At 45.8% G+C, this 15578-nt stretch overlaps 1 protein-coding gene across 12 annotated transcripts in view; it reads right to left on the reverse strand.

Annotated features, from left to right (window-relative positions):
- MED12L (mediator complex subunit 12L) overlaps window positions 1-15204 on the reverse strand; it is a 104625-nt gene extending 89421 nt beyond the window's left edge. For 5 of the 12 annotated variants that reach the window (XM_071752923.1, XM_071752924.1, XM_071752920.1 and 2 more), the window contains exons 1-10: window positions 14929-15204; window positions 9805-9909; window positions 8138-8329; window positions 7589-7748; window positions 5352-5521; window positions 4613-4723; window positions 3933-4202; window positions 1712-1861; window positions 1137-1236; window positions 817-953 (exon numbers count right to left, since the gene is read on the reverse strand). In XM_071752923.1, coding sequence (XP_071609024.1) covers window positions 817-953; window positions 1137-1236; window positions 1712-1861; window positions 3933-4202; window positions 4613-4723; window positions 5352-5521; window positions 7589-7748; window positions 8138-8329; window positions 9805-9909; window positions 14929-15027 — 1494 coding nt within the window. In that variant the 5' untranslated portion in view covers window positions 15028-15204. Of the gene's footprint in view, window positions 1-816; window positions 954-1136; window positions 1237-1711; window positions 1862-3932; window positions 4203-4612; window positions 4724-5351; window positions 5522-7588; window positions 7749-8137; window positions 8330-9804; window positions 9910-11071; window positions 11250-14474; window positions 14640-14928 lie in introns of those variants that run through there. The other 7 variants (XM_071752922.1, XM_071752928.1, XM_071752926.1 and 4 more) reach the window with 7 other exon arrangements.
- Window positions 15205-15578: the final 374 nt, after the last annotated feature.

The raw sequence follows: 15578 nt of genomic DNA on the forward strand, positions 1-15578 counted from the left end.
AAACAAAACAAAAAAAACCAGCATAGCACGTGGTGGCATCCTTGAGCAGAGAACCTGGCAGTGCTGCCCTGGCACCCAGGCTCACCACCCCCTGCCTGGGAGGGACGGGAGCACCTGAGCACCAGACCAGAGACTCACACCTAACGTGGGAAGTTCCAACATAAAAATGCACCAGTACTGGGCATCCGGCATGCCAAGGCAACCTGCTGTCTACCTGCCAAAAGTTAAGCCCAAGCCAAGCAGCAGTGAACACCCGTGAAATCTCCAGAAGTGGTTAAGAAGCTGCAGGTAATTTAAAAGTTTCATTTTGTATCAGCTCCAGATCCAGTCTGACCAAAAAAGACTGTTAGCAGAGAGGTAGCCCTGCAAATTAACAAGAGAGACTTTCACTGAACTATTGGGTACACAGAACTGGGGAGCACATCTTTAAAGAGAGCTGGAAACTCAGGGACAAATTTCAGAAAAAATGAGAATGTAGTTTTATTTTACTATACTTAATAACCTATTAATTTATTACTTTCTACAATAGATGTAAAAGTTGTTATCAAACAATAATCTGGAATGTCATCCAAAACACGTGAGACCTTGATAGATCATTTCTTCTAAGTAAGACTTACAGTACATAGAACTGAAAAATTCAATTACAACACCAAAGAGCTGTTTTCTCCTAATAAGCCAAACGTCAAGGAGTAAAGAAAAAATGCTCCACTAAAACACAAAGTTTTGTGTCAGTACACGCATACACACACTTCTCTTAAGTTAAAATGAAAACTGTTGTCTAAAGATTATGAATTGAGATGAGTATGTAGCCATTACCTCTTGATTATCTTTATTCTGATTTGCCCAGAAAATCTTATGATAAAGTGTCTCCATTGAATTGCTGGAATCTGATCTGTCAAAACAGTGTCGATCCAGCACTTCTAAGGTGTGCAGCACTCGGCTGATGGTCACCCCTAGAGATAGGAGTTAGAGGGGGAAAAAAATAAAAATAACAAAATGTTTGAACAGCAGACATTGCATTATGTTCATCTGTCAGATCCACAGCTAGAACTCATCATGGTGCAAAAGGTTTATACTCAAAGAGCTGATGTAAAAGCTAAAGATCTCAACATTTGCTTCATTTTGAGTTGTGTTACCTGCAGTTGATTCTTGGCACTTGTCAAAAGACCACCGTACCTCCACAGCACGACCTCTTTGTTTTATCTGGTGTTCTACTTCATAAATCTTTGCCCGAACCTGTAAAAAAGATGGTTCCTAATTAGCTAGTGGTGGGAAGTCTCCATTTTCATTTCAAGCTTGTGACAGCTTCCCCAGCAGAAGCAAGGTACCCTGTGGTATTCCACAACACTCCCTACATTTGGGAACAACAAACCAAATCATCATTTTCTTACATTCAACCCAGCAAAGGTTAATTTTCAGCATGTCTAAAAACTCACATCTCAATACAGCATGCCAAGCTTCCTCTTACTTGCCATTTCACATCTCAAAGTAACTTCAATTTAGTAAAGAAAGAAAACCTCTAAACATCAATAAAATTCCTGGTATTTTCACAAAATTGGTGCCTGAATGAAGTACCATGTAAGGTTACCAAAAAACAGCACTGCAGTCCTGACACTGGGCCTACAGTGTCTATCTAAGCTTGGTTGTGGTTCCTATGAATGCTTGGGATACACAACAGAACTTAATATATCTGACCATGAGAAAAGCTTACCTGCTGATTAAATGCTGAATTTCCACCTGGCATGGGTAAGCTTGATGGAGCAACTTGAAGTAAATCCAGAGGTGAGCCTGGATTAATGTTCTTGTTTTCATTAGTGGAATAATTCCACACCAAGGCACTTGGGCAACAAAGGGTTACAGTCTGCAAGCAATAGCAGAAGACAGAAATTTTTTTCTAAACATGTGTGACAGACAATACCAACAATAAGAGCCCATGGAACTAGAATCATTTTTGGTATGACTGTTACAGTGCAAGAAACAAAAAGACAGCCCTATGCACAATGACTTTAAGACACGTATTTGAGGAATTTTCAATATTATAGTATTTTCCTTATTTAAATATATACATGTTCAATTTCCATTTGTACTGCTTTCATAAGGCAGTCACAGACCACCATCAAAGGTTAATTTCAGTCAGATCACTTCTGTGAAACATGACTGGGCTTTAGACAAAAGAAATCAGTTTGGTGTTCACCTTACAGAAAGAAGCTACATGGGAAAAATTAAAACTTAAAGAATCAATTTAAATCAACTATTGTACCAAGATTCTAAAGCACAAAAGAGTCATTGAAATGCACAGTGAACTTGAAAAAGATTTTGCATTGACAGGCTTCCAAACAGTCATTTCACAACAGCCTCTCAGCAGGTATCTGCTACCCTTGGGACATCTGGTATGGTGCAGAGCAAAAGCTTTGGTGTTTAGGGGTCAGACCCTGAGTATCATCTAAAATGAAGCACATTGATTCATCTTCTATACGCAGATTTTTGAGACTGCTGGATAACTTCTTGGAAAGCTGCCCTGGTCCAGTTCTGAGCAGCACCTGAGCAAAACCACTGCCTGGGAAATGCTCCTCTGAATGCCTGTGTAACACAGGCTGCCCTCTGGATCTGGGCAGCACAAGGAAGAGGGGCAGAAAAAGGAGCAGAGAAAACAAACCCACAGAACACAGGAAGAGCAGAGAGAAAACCTGCTGTGTTGCTAGCAGAGAAAAGCTGTAAAGCTGCCAGAGGACACAGGCAGACCCCAGCAGCCCAGGACAGAGACAAACCCTTATGTTCCCAGGACAGATCCCTCTTGAAGAGGAAAACAGTCAGAGCATGCCAGGAGCCAGGCAGGGTCTGGCTTCCTGACTCACACACCTGCAGCAGAGAGGGATGTGGATATTCTCTTTTCTTTCCTCAAAAAGCACCGTCTGAGTATGCCCTGAAGACAACCCCAGGTGCTGGACCTCTGCACTGCAGTAACAGTGGGAAAGGGCTCTTTCACTGCAGAGGTGGTCTGGGACAGGATGCCCAGAGAAGCAGTGGAATTGTTACAGATCCAGGACAGTTTCCTGGGGAAACTGCTGTAGCTGACCCCGCCTGAGAGAAGGAGGTGAACAACAACATCTGAAGAGGTTCCAGCCAACCTCACCCATTCTGTGGTTTTGTGATCCCGTGAGCATCAGCATACTCCTGGTACCACCACCAAAACATCTCTGCAACCCCCAGAGACAGACATTTCAACAGACAGCATCAGGAGAGTTTGAAGAAGTCTCCCAGGTCAGCACTCAGGAAAGCAAACAACTGTAGCTCATCACACAAGTCCTTTTTTAGAAAATAATTACTCTCTTGACAATTCTGCTATTGCCAAGCAACAAGCACAAGTGAACAGTCTCTTCTGCTCCTCTGTTTTAAAAACCGTGGGAGTTGATAATGCAACATAAACAGCTCACAAGTCTGACAAAACCAAAGTCACACAGCCTGCAGTGGCACCAAGAGCTGGTGACAAGCTGGAAAGAGCAAGGAAACCCTAAAGGTTGGAGCTTGCAGATGTAAATATGGTGCCATCTCCCATCCAGTGGTCCGGGTCTGGTAGAACAGTGCAGGGTCACTGGTGACAAGAGGGTGGTGAGATGCACAGAGCTTTTCTACAGCCAGAACACTCCTCCACAGAGGGAAGGCTTGGCCATCCTGGCAGCAGAGTCACTCCTTTCCACAGCAGAGGTGCAGACACATGGGCAGCAAAAGCTTCTCCAGGTGGTTCCACCCTTGTGCTGGTGTGGAGACCCATACCCCCAGGACCCACCCTGCCCTCACCCTTTATCAGACATGGGTACACTTCAAACCACAAGCAGCACACCTTGTCACAGCCAACCCCCCTCTGTTTTCCAATAAACCGAATGCTTATGGCCTGAGGAATGTAAGCAGATACTCATCCAGAGGTGTCCTACCTGCAGCATGCAGCTCAGCCCGTACACCAGCGGGCGGTGCTGAGGGCAGGAGAGGAAATCCGAGCAGGTCAGCTGCAATGGGGCCACCCCGGGAGCAGGGGCAGTGGGGCTGGGGGCTGCCAGGGGAGGGTTACTTGGGCCAAGAATCATATGAGGAGAGTGTGCAGCTACAGGGTTAGGACCATCGCTCAGCAGCAGAGACAGGCGTCGGGCACAGAAGTAAGCGAGGCGACGGGACAGGTAAGCTGACTGCACAAACTCCTCTGAATACTGAAATTTAAATAAAATGCAGAGTTTACTACACAGTCTGCTCCACATACTCTTTGTTTAACAATCTAACATTGAACACGTGTGAACTGGAAGGGATTAACTCCAATATTTTCAAGAGTCCAGAAGTTAAAAAACAAGAAACAGGCAACTGAAAGGCACATCTTTACTTCTGTCTCAAACATTTCATCTGCCCTCCAGTTACAGCAACAGAATCCTTCTACCAATTCACATTAAGGATTATAAAGCATGAACATTTTAAGGGTGTTTATAAATTCCAAACTTGCACCAAAAGATATATTGCCCTACATGTCCTAAGTAGAAATGCTTACATTTTACCTCCACAACATTAAAATCATTTAACATGTATAATTAACACTTATGTTGATTCTGGCTTTAAAATATGCAGGTACCTGCAGCATCAGAGGCAACAACAGCTTAAGCAGGTCATCGTCAGTAGGTCTAATTTTTTCCAGAACATCCAGTATCCATGTCAAATACTCATGTCTCTCGAGCATTCCTTCCTTAAGGGATTTAAAATGACACAACACATTAACTAGGAGCACTGAACAAGCTGGTGCACAATTACAAGTTTTATTTCAGTTCTGGTTTTGTTCTCATTACCCACATCAGCACAGAGCTCCAAAGACTTTCCAGCACCCATGCAGTAACAGGCACCACTATGGCAGTCCTATGGGCAGGGAAGGATTTGTGGACAGCACCAGCAACCTCTGCAGCTGTGGTTCAGCAGGCTGCCCAACCTTCTCCTGGCAGACAGACCCCCTCCTGACAACCCTTCTGCTATTTCTGTCCTCAGGAAGATATATCCAAAGTCACTCTGTACTACACCCCTGGGGAACTGAACAGCCAGACCACCACTCCAGCACCAACCTGATCCACAGTCATTAAAAACACCCTTAAAAGATGGGACAGTATCTGAGAGATGGAAGAATTTAGTACATTGCTGAGATTACAATCAAGCACACTAGTAAATAACACTTTTTTTGGCTAGCAAACCTTTAAAATAAATTAGCATTAACAATTTAAGCAAATCTTACGAGAAAAGCTGCCACTGAGTTCTAAAATCTAACTTTCCAAGAATGGCAATTTTAAAAAAAATTTTTTTTAGCCACGAACTTCTTTAAGTATTACCTGAAACATATAAAATGACAATTTTTCGTTGTATTCCCACTGCTTCAGGGCTTGCTCCATCTCTTGAGGCACGACTACAGAGCTGTTGCCTTGGCTGGAGGTCGCATGACAAAACTCTGCAACCTTTGCCAGCTGCTCCCGAAGGTATCTGGTTATAATCTGAGTCCATTCTACAAAAGGAGTTTACAATTAGCACACCTCAGGTGATAAAAGGTTTCTTTCACAGTGGGAACCGAAGCAAACTTACATTGCCTTTGTCATCAAAAGTATTCCTCCAAACCTTTAGCCCCCCCTTTGCATGGGGCTGCTCTGCTGTGAGCACCCCCCTGGGCACTGCTCCCAAAGCACACACTGCCTGCTAGCTCAGTGTGACATAAAAAGCACTGACACCAGGCATGCCTTTAGGGAAATCACCTGTCTCCTTCATCAGATTTCAGCATTCAGCCACAAAGCAGCCTTGAAACAGGTGAAATAAATACACTGCATTATTTCCTTCCACCTGAACCTTTATTCCCCTCTTCCTTCCCACTCCAAATACAGCAAATATAAAACCCAACAGGACTTCACACAAGCAATGGGATATAAGCCTGTTCTTTCTATAGCCACTCTGAAACAGACAACTCCCCCAGATTTTCACTCTGATGAGAATGCAAAAGCTCAGGAGCAGCTACCCAGGTCAAAGTGACCAGTGAGACACTATCTTTGTCCCAGAGAAGTCAGTAGGTGATGTTCAGCAGACACACAAACCTACTAAAAATTATCAGGTTTCCTCTCTGCTTCTGCAGGGATTATACTTTTAGTATAACCTGCAGAAATTAGTGAACAAGGGTATACTTGTGTGGTCATACACATAAAGCTTTGGGAAAAGAGGAACTGTAGGGAAGTCAATCTCGTAACAGTAACTGGAACAACCAAGGGTATTTGTTGAGATCCCAGACACAAGCATCTGACAGAGCTGTATTTAATCAGCAGGCAGCACATTTTAGAAGAGCACACTCTTTTATGAGTACATAATGCAGTTGCTCTGACAACCTAAGCCTGTTTATTGTCAGACTTACAACTACCACTCTCAAACACAACCATTTTCGATGCTTACTACCCCCCTCAGATTTCAGCTAGCACATTCATCCTTCTTTTCCCTTTGCAGCACACTACTGCCCAAAAAGCTCTCAACAACCTCAGCAAACCAGAGAATTTGTACAGAGGACAATCTTCAGCAACCCATGTCAGCAGGAGTGGGTAACTGTGACCATCTCCCTCCACTGACCTCCACTTCTCTGACCCCACTACAGAGAAGTTTTAACCCCGGCACAGCAGCCTCACAGAGTTCACACACAAACAAAAGCACCAACCCCACCTGGTATCTCCGTCTCTCTTCCTCCTTGCCAGATGCCTCCCTCTTGTTATCTCTCAAAATCAGACTTATTTTTTAAATTATCATCAAAGAACAAACATAGAATGTTTGCTAAAAAACAGAAAATACATATTTTGGGGCTTCAACTAGGAACTCAGACTGAAAGAAAGTGTTACAAGTCAAATAAGCAACAACAAAAAAAAACACACTACAAAGCAGGATTTTAAAGAAACAACAGAAGAGGTTGTCAGGAGGAAACAGACATTGCAGCAATACAATGATGCTGCTAAACAGCAGTATAAGTATCTGCTCTGAGCACAGTTATTACCAGAAAAAAAAAAGGAAAACTGTTCACTCCAGGCAGCAGAAGAGCTGTAGGTAGCCTCTGTAAATTGTGAGAGTCAAACTACAACTTTGATGATAGTTACAGAACCTTTGACCTTAAAAGGTGTTCACTGCTTGGCCCAGTGCCTATGTGCCAGGCAGTGCCATTTAAGTAAAAACATTGCCACCTGAGTTCTAATAAATAAGCTCTGAAATTCACATTTGACACCAGACTTTCTGAATTAGCAGGTCTGTTCATTCCCTGGTAACATTTATCTTAGCACAGCCTTTGCCACTCCTGCCAATCCCACAGAGACTGGTGGTGCTGGTGGAGATGCTGCACCTAGAGATTTAGGGAGGAATCAGAAATATTAATTCTGCATGGCTCTTTGTACTCTTTGACACACATTTCTAAGCAAAACTGATTTAAAAGAATTTTTATTCCCCTTCCTACTACAAAGACTCCACTGTGGACACCTAGTAACACCAAAGCTATTAAAAGTGGAACAGATTCCTTGAGCTATTATTATGCATTTAGACATTAGAGATGTTTATTTACCAATATTTGGGTCAGTGGCCTGACGTTTCTTGATTTTAGCTTCAGAAATAGCAGCATAGTAGGCACATGTCATTTTAACCAGCCATGCCGCTCGCAGCAGCGGCACAGAGTATTTTGCTAAGTAAGCAAAAACATCTTCTTTTTTACTGAGAATCGGAACCTGAAATAAAACAGGAAGCAAGTTACAGCCCTTTTGACACTGTTCTTTAAAGAGTGCATCAGCATTCAAGCCGATTCCAGACACGAGAATTTCTGTAAACTGTTCCTTTGCTTGAGAAAGGGCCCCTGAAGTGAAGCATAAGGCAAAGAAACTGCCTGTCAGTCAGATAAACATGTCTGAGCTAAAATACAACATGTCTGAGCTAAAATACAACATGTCTGAGCTAAAATACAACATGTCTGAGCTAAAATACAGCCAGGCTGAGGAGCTTTCTACCAGCTTCACTAACATATCAGGAGTTCCCCTTTGCCTGGGCATCCTGCTTGCAGAAAGAGAACAATTCTGTACAATCCAGTATCCAAGAAACAGAGGAAGGAGAATTTTAATACCTTTTTTGCTAAAAGAGTCAGTGGTTTACTTCCTGCTAAATCTGTGAACCAGTTGTGAATTGCACTCTGAGACCGAGCAGTGACCAGCCAGTAGTTGTCTTTGGCATTTACTTGTGGCTTCTTCTTCCCTGTGTCCTGGAAAGTGTTAAGCTTTAGCTTTTCCGCTAATATGCTGCTAAAGTAAGCGCCAATCTGGTGGGGAATAAAAAAAAAGCAGAACATGTAGGACAACACAGTAAGCAAGCATCTACCATACATTAGTGCACAAAGGATTTCCATCTGAATGGATGCAGCCATCACTCTTGTCCAGGCTATCAACCTAAAGAGATCAGGCTGCAAAGCCTGCAGCTAGGAGATGGGCACTCACAATATTCAGTACCCGTGCAACACTTGTGCATCAGCATCACTGGAGCTGCAGGTCAGCAAAACCAACCCAAGGACCAGCAGGCCTTGGAGATGGAAGAGGGGTCACTGTGAATGCCCAGAGCACATTCCTCCAGCCCGTGAGTGCCTCAGACTTCAGCCCTGACTCAGTGTTTTTAGGAGTGTCTCAGGACATTCCTCCCCTTACACCAACAGAGGTTCTACCTCCCACATAAGCTTACTGCCCTGTCAAAAAAGATAACTATAAAAGAAATTCATTTTAGGCCTATCAGCAAGAATAAAATGTTTGATTTTCTAACAAATATATTCACAGTTGGGTAATTTTTAAAACCATGGAAAGCTTTTAGGAGATCCTGAACTTGTTTCAGTAACTCTGCGCTTAATCTTCCAAATAGCTATAAGCACTTCCTTGTGAATTTCTGTTGTACTCTTCAAACAGTTGTGTTCAATAGTCACAACAGGAATAATTAAAATAGAAGAGAGAAAGTACCTGCAGGTAGCAATTCTAGAAAACAAAAGCAGAAGAATGCGGCACGAAAACCTTTAACATCTCAATAAACAACTCTGTCATTTATGTTCATTCTCTTATGCTAAAATAAAAGTGTATCACTGTATAAGATATTACTGTATAAGCAAATTCTCATTTTCCAATAAGCCATAAAAAGTTACATATTTTACAAGTCACACAGCAGAAAATTACTTTGTCTGGAAACACTTATAAGCTTCTTGCCAACATTCTCCTTCAAAATCATTTCTTCCTGCTTTCCCTCAATTTGTGTGATAGTAACTAATATTTTAGTGATTTTTAGGGCTTTTTTGTATCTCGCACTTCTCTGACTCTCAAAAGAACCACAGGAGAGCTACGTTAAATTCCACTGAACAATCCCACAGTGTATTTCCCAAGAGACCCGGGCATCAGTGACCAGTTTCTCCTGGCAGAAAACAGTCCCAAGACCAAAGCAAGCTAAAGGTGTGTAAACAGTGGGGACTTTCAGGGATGGAGTCACTGCTGTCTTTGTAAGTGAAGCAAGTAAAAGAACCAGAGCACAAATGAGCATCTCTTCTACAGTGAAGAGTCCTTGTTCCATTCTGCCCGTGGCATCCATGATTTCCTCTGAAGACTGGTAACACGAGGCACCAGAAACACAGCTCAGCATTCTTATATTAGTTCCGTAATTTATTTTAGTTCACAGACTTCCAAGGGAAAGCAAAGCAGTGAGGAACCAAGTGCAACCACTGCCAGCGTTGTTCCAGCACACTCAGACAGCAGAGTCCTGTCTTACCTTTGAGGCATTAATGACTATGTTCCTAGCAGATCCGTGCTCATCTCCAGAGAAGGCAGGCTGGTTACTGAAGCCTTGCTTTACATTCACTGCTGTAAGTTCATCCTGCACGGAGTGATTTAAGGGTACAAAAAAAAAAAAAAAAAAAAAGAAAAGAAACATTATTCCGAGAAGCATGTTTTGGGTATCTGCTACTGTGTCATGCTCTGCATTCCCCACCAGGACTCTACCTCTCCCTTCCCCCTGCACAAAGAAAATTCCACATGATAGTTCTGAAGAGGCTTAAAATGTCCCTACTTCAGATCGTGGCCTCACAACGACCATCTGAGAGTCAACACTGAAATAAGAAACAGGACACCTCTTGCAGAAATAATTTCAAGTAAGCACCTGTCCCTGTCCTCACTTCTTCTGGAGTTACCTTCCCAGTGAAGTGTTATTACTGTCCTACTGCCTGCCTCCACACCCCTTTTGCTGCAGATCAGTGTTCCAGCAGGCTCACACACCTCCCAGACTGAGGTTTACCTGCACCAGATGGAGGGGGCTTGGTTTGGTTTTTTTCCTTACTCCCTCTGACAAGAAGGCACAGATCTACCCGATGGCTCAGGTGAGTACCACCAAAGGTTCTCTACAAAGGCTCAGGTGGTCCATGGACCACTGATAGTGGGTGAGATACTGGAACAATCTTTGAGATGGCTGTGAAATGGCCTATGAAAACAAAGAATGACTGCCAGGTAACCAAGCAAATAAAATAGGAGAAAATAAAGAATGGCATCGTTTTACTAGATTTCATTACTAGTTTTGGACAGCGTCCCCCCAAAAACAGCAGTGAAACCTTCCATTCAGTTTATTCTCTTATGCTCTGCAATGCACATTGCTTTTCAGTATTTTCACAAAGTTTAGGAGCAACACAGAAGACAGGAATTTATTTAGATGAAATCTAAGCTCTCTAGGATTTATGAAGTTAGCAAGACTCATCTGAATTTTAAATGAAATCAAGAAGTGCTGGAACACTCCTTCACCCACACTATCCACAAGACAGCCTGGAAAACACAAAGGCAGGAATAAAAGTGATCAAAGAGATCAAAAGCAAACAAATAAAAGGCAAATGGCAAACACATGGAGATACATATTACAATTAGTGCCATTTCCATAGATGACCCCAGTTCTACTATCTTTAAACTCCTCCTCCTTTGAAAAAGCTGTGTAGAAATCATTATGTGTAGAAATCATAATAACCAAGAACCATACATTGTACCGGTCTACCTACCTTAGGAACAAGTTGTGGAGGGACTGACAACAGAAACACATCAGTCTTTTGGTTTTGTCTGGCTCAGATTATTAGCTCAGATTTCTCCCTCCCTTCAGCAGCGGTTCAGAAATGTTAAACACAGAACATGGCACAGTTGCATAACCAAACACCAACCAGAAATGAAAAGACAGGTCATCTGTGAACACAGCACACAGAGACACCTTTGCAAACAAATTACCAATAAAATGGATGTTTGCAGAAGCTCTCATTATATCACTCTCACACCAGCTCCATTAACAGCTCAGGGTTATTTCTTGAGGGCGCAGCTGCCCCTTGCAGAGGGGAAAGTTTTCTGGACAAAGAGGCAGAGGGAATGCTGCTACAGCCATGTCCTACAGTCCTGAGGGTATCAGGGCTCAGCCCACTGTCACTGGGTTTGTGAGACCTCTGCTAAGAACAGCAGAGGAGCACCAGACACTGCTGTCACTCAGAGAGATGCTCTGTGTGCCACAGCACGCTGGGTCCTGCGGGCTCCTGCAGGGCTGTGGAGCTGCCTTCTGAAATGTCAAGCAGGGCCCCAAGTGAGCCCAGTCAAGGCTTACAAACCCTTCTGCACTTTTAAAACAGCCAAATGAACATTCTGGCCAAAACTGCACTGTTTCATGAGGGATAGTTGAGACCTGCTGCAGCACTCCACTTGTGAACACAACACCAGCAGACAGGTACCTCTACAGAATGACAGAAAGGTCCAGGCTTATGTTCACAGGAGCTGAGCATCCATCAGCTCTGCAAGAAGTCAGTCCCCAGCTTAAGCCTCAAGCATTGAGGTGTTACTGGTGGGTCTCCTGGGCTGTGCAATTCCATATTAATTTGCCCTTTCAACTTGAGCATTCTCCTGCCTCCCCATTACTGTAGTAACACTTGGTTACTGCAGCACCAAGCCAGCGAGTAAAAAGCAGAAAGTTAATGATGTACAGAGGTCTGGAAAAACTAGGAACTGGACAGTTTATTCTGACATCTGAGCTGAGCAAAAAGACAAGGAGCTGAACAAATGTACAGAGCACTGGCACTACCTGACAGGCAAACCCAAGAAATTTTTGAAAGACATTCTTCTTCTCCCTGACCTCAAAATTTTCCTTCAGAAAAAAAAATTAAAGTAAGTCTATATTAAGCCCAGGAAAGAGACACAACAGATCCTCTTAACCAGTCAGTACTCTTAGACCCTCTCACATGCTCCCTCATGTTTTGCTTCTCATTTCTGTATCACAACAGGGCTTGGAGCAATCATATTATTCATTACCTTGGAGACCCAAGCCCTCTGCAGGAAGGTCCAGGATTTCAAGCTGTTGCAAAGCTGCTGCAGCATAAACCTTCCACTGACAGTCAGATTACAATATTGAATGCTGGGCTTGGTCTGAACAATGAGTTAAGAAAAATAACTTCCTAAAAGAGGCAGTATAAAATACTGTGATGATTAAAGAACTGCTATATTTCAAGCTATATTTCATGATAAAGAGAGGAATAATGGTATTTAAAGGACCCACTCTGAATCAACAGCTCAGAAGTCACAAACAGGGATGAGCCATACCCAACAGCCAGCCAGAGGCAGAAGCAAGTTTTGCAGATACTGGGGAGGTGACAAACCAGCTACATTATAAACTGATATTGAGAGTAAGAAGGAAGATTGGTCTCTGATAACACTGGAGGGCCCAGAAAGACACACATTCCCATCTGGCATCAGGGGGACAACACTGGGGAGCTTCTCCTGCCAGGGCATGGTTTCCAAACCTACCTTTTGCTCCACAGTCAGCAACAGGGACTGATGATCATACACATAAACTATGTGAAAGGAACTGCCCCAGGTTCAAAGAAAACCTGTTACAGAAAAACAAGGAAAGCTCATAACTCCTAATCTTGTATTTCTGTAGAGCAGTACCAGGTGTTAAAAGCAGCCCCAGCAGGTACCTGGCATTCAAGGGGAAGTTATTTCTGCAGAAAGCACCTTGCACACAGGGCACATGCCAGTGCTCAGGGGCCAAGCCTCACCCCAAGCTTTCCACCCGTGCAAAGGATGCAGATTTCCACCCTGCACTCAGGAGAACAGGCTCTGGAGCACATTCACATCCCAGGGTCCTTGGGTCTGCTAGCTCCTACCAAAGAGGAAATTTAGCAAGGCACAAGGCAGCAGTTGACAACATCACTGCCACCAGACAGCCCATCCCACCTCCACCAGGACCCCTAACTCTGCATTTTTCTCCTTTTACCAATGACAGGCAGACTTGGAACAACACAGGACTGTGTCCTGTGAACACCCCATGCAACACACACCAGCGCTGCTCACGCCTATGGAACAAAGGCTTTCCCCAACCACATTTCCACCAAATTACATCATGGCAAATAAACCACAAGCCGCGTGCAGTTATTTTCTACTTACTAATGCAGCCTGGGAACATGTTTAAAATATTAACCATCTGGGTACTTGCCACTTTAATTTTTTCATATTTATAAATGTATCTGCAAGAATCAATCCACAACCTGGCTAAAAATATTCAACAGTCCAGTGCTAAAAATTCATCTCCATACACTGTCAAAGCTGAGTTCAGATGCAGTTCTGCAAACCCCATCACAGGAACACACAGAAAGACACACTAGGAAAATGTTACTAGTTACTGCAATCACCAAGTTTGTAAACATGATGAGTAGTGAAATAGGGGTGAAAAAACTGAAATATGCTAGAGGTCAAAAAATTGAGAGCAGTAACCCAAAGGATTAGTAATGAATACACATCTTTTATTGCATGTTTTCCAAGCCCCTCTCAACTAGCACTGACCAAATACATGAACCAGATCATAACACACATACACAGCTAACAAGTCTCCTTTCTGGAAGCCTCCAAGAAGACAAAAAACCAAGAAGAAACCAAAAGCATGAAGAACACAGCATGGCTGCCCTGCTGTACTTGCTCCATTCATCTGGGGTTCATCCTCTAGACACTTCAGCCTTATGGCTTCTGCAAGTGCCAAATTCACCGGGACAGAAGACAGACAGGAACACCAGAACAGGACATCCCAGAGCACTCATGTGAGAGGTACCTGGTACCCACAGCTTTGTGTACAAGTCACAACCCCAGTGCTCAAGGCAAATTTCAGAGAAATCATTGACTTTGCTGGGACACATCCTGGTGACAAAACCCAACCAGAAGTTTCTTCCACCCACCTATGGACTGACGGTGGCATGGATGCAAGATGAGGAGCCAGACAGGGGAGAGCCTACAGCCACCCGTGCAAACCATGTCACAGCACCAGCCCGGATGACACGCTCGCCCCAGCACCAACACCGGATCTGCACGGGTTTGGTCGTGGTACCCAGGAGTGGGACAGCCACGGCCCGACACAAGAGCACACGCAGCAACCCAGCTCACCTCCACCCCACGTTTTCAGAAACATTTCCCAACCTCCACAGCCCTCCAACCACGGGTCCCTTCTGCTAGGAGAGAAATGCGGGGGGCACATCATCCCCCCAGCCGGCAGCCACCGCCCCCGCAGGGGGCTGCATCCCTCGTGGGTGCCCTCACCGCCCGTGACTGCGCCCCTCGTGGGTCGGGGGTGCCCTCACTGCCCGTGACTGCGCCCCTCGGGAACCCGCGTTTCCCTGGCAGCCGTCCCGACCCCTCCGCCCTCCCCGCAGGACGAGCGCGGGAGCGGAGGCCGAGTCGGCGATGAATTGGGGAACCGCCACAGAAAATGCAAGTCAGGGGGCGGCTCCCCGGCCGCTCGGCGCCGCGTAAAAGTTTCGGGGGAGGTGCCGGGCCGAGAAGCGAAGGCGGCGGGCGGGGGACGGGAGCGGGGCAGGCGGCGGGGCCGCTGCGGTCTCACCTCCTTCTGGCGCGAGTCCTGCGGGTAGACATCGGGCGGCCCCAGGCGCGGCCGCTTGAGCGGTCTGTGCTCATAGCTGAGGAGCCCGAAGGCGGCCATGATCGCTCATGTTCACCGGCGCGGCGGGCGGGCGCTGGAGCGGGCTCCGAGCGCCAGGGAGCAGCACTCGGCAGCTCCCCCCGCCTCACCCCCGCCACGCCGGGGGAGGGCTGCGGCGGCGGGGGCGTTGCGGCCCGGCCCACCCCGCTCCTGCCCACCGCAGGTGGCGGCCGGGGCCGCCCCCAGACCGCGCGGCAGCGCCGGGCACAGCCCTGGGGGTCGGCGGTAGCGGCCGGGACCCTCCCGAAGGAGTGGGACCGGGGCACTGGGGAGGCTGCGCTGCCCGCCCAGCAGAAGCAGAGCCCGACTCGGGGAGCGGAGCGGCCGCGCTCTCTCCGGGACCCCTCTACCGCAGCCACCCCGCACCCTATCGCCTGCCCCCTCCTTTAGTGCCGTTCATTTTAGAAGAGAAATCGTTCCCCCAGGGGTGCAACCCCCCGCTCGGAGCCGAGGGCCGTTCCAGCGGCTGCCGCTGCCGTCCCCGCTCCGGGCGCGCCCCCGGGTGCCCCCGGTGCCCGAGGGACGGTCCCCGTGCCGGGCTGCAGCACCCG

This window comes from Heliangelus exortis, chromosome 9, assembly GCF_036169615.1.
Source record: "Heliangelus exortis chromosome 9, bHelExo1.hap1, whole genome shotgun sequence".
In the NCBI taxonomy this organism is placed as follows: domain Eukaryota; kingdom Metazoa; phylum Chordata; class Aves; order Apodiformes; family Trochilidae; genus Heliangelus; species Heliangelus exortis.